Source organism: Habropoda laboriosa, unplaced genomic scaffold (assembly GCF_001263275.1).
Source record: "Habropoda laboriosa isolate 0110345459 unplaced genomic scaffold, ASM126327v1 scaffold20, whole genome shotgun sequence".
NCBI lineage: Eukaryota > Metazoa > Arthropoda > Insecta > Hymenoptera > Apidae > Habropoda > Habropoda laboriosa.
The window spans coordinates 349390-353627 of NW_017100143.1; the positions used below are offsets into that span (position 1 = coordinate 349390).

The 4238-nt window shown below is 51.2% G+C and overlaps 1 protein-coding gene across 1 annotated transcript in view; it reads right to left on the reverse strand.

The window, feature by feature from the left end:
• LOC108573334 (uncharacterized protein CG43867) overlaps positions 1-3560 on the reverse strand; it is a 112868-nt gene extending 109308 nt beyond the window's left edge. The window contains 2 exon segments of the mRNA XM_017935745.1: positions 2603-2788; positions 2790-3560. Of these exon segments, the coding sequence (XP_017791234.1) occupies positions 2603-2788; positions 2790-3560 (957 nt within the window).
• Between the last annotated feature and the right edge of the window lie 678 nt (positions 3561-4238).

Sequence of the window (4238 nt, forward strand, 5' to 3'; positions counted from 1 at the left end):
ACCGCGCATAGTCCCGTACCTCGGGGCTATCTTCTCCGCCGCGGTTGAACTATTTCCGTGGTGCGACCGTGAACAAGGAATGTAGGCTCTTGTCACGCGACGAAAGGTCAACTCTCGGGGCACGTGAGCAATTTCCAGGAAACTGCCCCTCTGCGAGCCCATCGATCAGCTCGAATTCGCGGGTTCCTTCGGTGGGAACACGGATTTCTCGCAGTGACTTTGCTCCTTGAGAAATTATTTTTTGGAGAAGTTGGGTAGACGTGAATGGACCCTTTGTGTCTTTTTTAACAATTATTCTTTACGTGGCATCGATATTCGAGTCGTTTTTAAGAATCACCGCAGACGGAATGGAGGAAAGATGAATTCGAAGCGGGAAGAGAGGCGAAGGGCATGGTCAGTGTCGAAGCGGGGGAGGAGTTCCGCGTGAGCGTAATCTCGAATCTCGCCGCGAGCCAACGGCGTTGTAAACAAACGTTACGTCAATCAGGACAACGATCCGGGAGTGATGCAAGCAACGCGTAACGGGCTTCGGCTCGGAGGCGCGATACGAAAGCGATAAGGAGCCATGGCCGTGGCTCTCTTTGCTGCCCGTCAGCTGATTCTACCACTTTGCTCTGAGTCATGGTCGTACCGCTTCGCGAACGCTCAAATTGGAAAGTTTCGCCGCAGAGAAATTTCGATATACTTAACTTTGTTTTTGATAAAAGTATTACTTAAGGGTTCAAATACAAAGATTACGACGATGTCGAGTTAAAACAGCGAAGCAGAAATTTGATTGGGACCATTAGATGGGCTGTAAGGAGCGTTACGTGGAATTTTTGAAGAAATAGTTGGTATTTATAAGGGACGGTGCCCTCTCGAAGATGAAATGTAGCATTTTGTCAAAGCTTTTCTAATGTCACATATGTGTTTGAATATTTAATGAATATTAGGTGTGTACAAGTGCAAGCTTCCATAGTAATAAGCAAAACTGACAAAAATACAGATACTAAGAATGTAAATGAAAATAATTCGAAAGATAAGCAAAATTCAAACTCCTCGCAATTAAAAGATTTATCCACGAATCTGTCGGTACCCCAATGCGGAAGTACCACGTCTCGTACCTTCCGGCTAAAGAAGTAAATGAAGAAGTACTACTTGTCAACTATTCTACTGAGAGCCTCGAAGATTCGTCGGACGAGGAAGCAGGGTGGAAAACAACGAGTTAAGCGGTGCCCGCAAAAGTCTCCTCGTCTGGTAAGTGATTCAATTCCGTTTAAGAGGCACGAGGGGTTTTGAAGAAGCAAGGAGACCATTCCACGGGCCCTCCATAGCGTCGACTATGTGCCTTATCTAGGGTGGTCGCGTTAAATCGTGACGCGTGACCGTGCATACTAAAGATGTATGTACCTAAGCGACCGTGCTCTCTCCTTTCGCTTTCTCTCTGTTGGAGAACGGTTCACCCTTCTGTAATTCGTTTGACGTATGTCGGGCGTCGGATAAAACTGCCAGCGAACCCTGTAAATTCCTCGAGAATCGTCTCAAATTCGCGAACGAAAGGATCTCGCAAAATATTCGACAAATTAAAAGCCTCTTCTTCTCGTTTCGCCTTTACAGCGTCCGGTGTCCTTTCATTTTCACGGGAATACTTCTTTATTTTACGCCACTCTTAATTTGGACATTTCTCAAGGGTCACTCGGCCATCCCTGAACTCTTTTACGTTCTTCTGCTCGCTCCTCCTCCCTCGAGCACTCAGACCCTTCGAATGCCATCGGCGTTATTTCATCTTTTGCAACTCGTTTCACCCCCTTTCGAAACCTCCAAATCAGCCGAATCCGCCGAGTAACGTTGAACGCGCGGCAAATTAACCCGATAACCCGTGCCCTTTCACGGACACAGAATTCGAACAGAGCTATCGGTATCGCGCGCTATTAATCAAACGGATCCTCCGCTGGAAGTGACCGCCATTCCACGCGAGGAAATCATTCCGCGGAAGTCCAGGGGGTCGTTGAATGGTCGAACACGGAAAACAGAGAATGGTTATCGAGCAGTGGCAGCTCTGCCGGCGGCACGGAACGGGATCGCTTATTGGTTTAGTCACGGGCCGTTTGTCGCGATTGGTCCCCGTGGACTAGCCGGAAAATATGGGTCGACGCGCGCTCCAGACGAGCCATCTTGTCGGATACACCTTTAACCAGCGGGCTATCTTCCTTTCCTACGCTGGCAACATTATTTTTCCATTCCTTTTCTCTCGAACGCTTCAAATTTCTACTTCCGCTAAATCGAAGCAATTGAATCGAACGAAACGTGTTAGGTACACTTGTCCAAACGTATGTACGTTTCGTATTGGATTTGTATCTTTGCATATTCTGCCTATTAAAATGCATTCTTTCAAAGCATGAATCATCGCTAAAGTAGATACCTCGTTGTTTATGTTGAAGTGTTAAGAAGAAGAACTACGCCAAAGCTAGTTGGCTTGTTGCAACAGCCTAGTGAGCGAGGATTAATCTACTCGAGGAATTAAAACGCAGAAATACGCCGGTGAAGTTTGCTCCTATAAGCGAAGCTAGACGGAACTCGGGAAGAGACATCGCGAGTAGAAGTGCAAGGTAAACAGACTCACCTTCTCCCTGAGCATGTCTCGCACCCTGGTGGCCTGGCTGCGGCTTCTGTGCAGCTCGAGTTGCAGCTCGAGGCACCTCTCCTGCCAATTAAGCTCCTCCACCGTGGTCGAGTATCCATCGAAGCTCTTCGACGCGCCGTAAGCGGGTCTGCTCTCGAGCTTCTCCTTCTTCGCCTCCGAACTGGCTAGCCTCTCTGCTTCTCTGTTCCACGTACAATCGATTCTCCGCGAAAATCCGGCCGGTTTGTTGCTCCTGTTGCCTCCCGGAGAACGAATAAGCGCGATCAAAGTGTCCCCTGGGCGATGGTCCAGGATCGAAATTCGACCTGGCCCTGGCGAACGCGGCCAGATCTTTAGCTTCGTAACAACCGCTACCGTCGAAGTCGGTTTGCGCGGCGAACGTTCGTTTGTCCGTGTATTCTACGTGGCCGCTCGACTCCGACGTGAAATCGTACGGGCTACACTTTGGTTTCGTCTCTCTCAGCTCCACGTAGCCAGCGCTTCTCGCTGCCTCCGCGAAACCCTTGTCCTTTTGGAACAACAGATTCGGTACGTTGACGTACGGCGAGTCGCGAGCGTGTACAGGCGCCTGAAGACTTCCAGAAGCGGACGTGCTTCCACCAGAATGATTATTATTCGCGTTACCAGAGCCGCCGTGTCTTGGTCTAGGGGGTGGTGCAGGTGCCTGGCGGAATTGTCGTGGCCACAAGCGAGGACTCTCGGCTCCGCTGGCCAATCCTGCTGCTGCTCTGCCAGCATCTGACCCAGCTTGTTGCCTTCTCACCGACGTTTCACTCGCTGGACTTGTTCGTTCGTGGCCGGCAGAAGGTTCGTGGCCACGTACACCTAGTCTCGGGCTACACGGTGCTGAATTCGAGCCGAAATCGGTGGTGAGCCGCGCGATCGGATCGAGGATCTGCGAGAGTCTGCGTGCTGGCGAGCCTCGCACCTCCTCCATGCTGGCTTGGCCTCCTCGCTCTTTACTCCGCTTAGCCTGTGTCCTGGTGTCCTCTCCTCGACGCTCGAGGCCTCAGTGCATCGCACCGCGCCGCGGCCTGACCCTCCTCCTCGCGTTCCCTTCCTCCAAAGAGGGATCACGTCGATACGCGCCTCGGTAAGGGCGTCGCGGCCATCTCCCGGCGATGATCACGGTGATCTCACGCGGCACCGCGGGCATCGTTGCTCACATCGCGCCTGGGCTCTGGTCTGGAACAGTGAAAACGTGAAATCGAGATAGGAATATTGGAATCTGAATAGAATACAGCGAAAGAAGTCTCTAGCTTACGAAACAACCAAACTATTCACCTTCTTCTTCACTCCGCGTCCAAGAGTCGCGTGTACCGGTAGCAAAGAGGGACGACGGACGAAGGGAGCGAGAAACGGTAATCGTAAGAGGGATAACTCGACAGGCTTGTCGCGGTTCTAATCGGTGGGCTTCGCGGCCTGTCGCTCGCAGCCTCGAATCCAAGCCGTATCCAATTTGCGCGGCATTAACCGTGGCTAACACGTAATCGTTTTCTCTCTCTCTCTCGGTACCGAGATTTTCCTCGGCGATCGTTGCACCAAGGACCGACCACCCGTGTTAGAACCCTCTCTCCTCTTAGCACGATTTAATCGTTCCACCACGAAACCAACA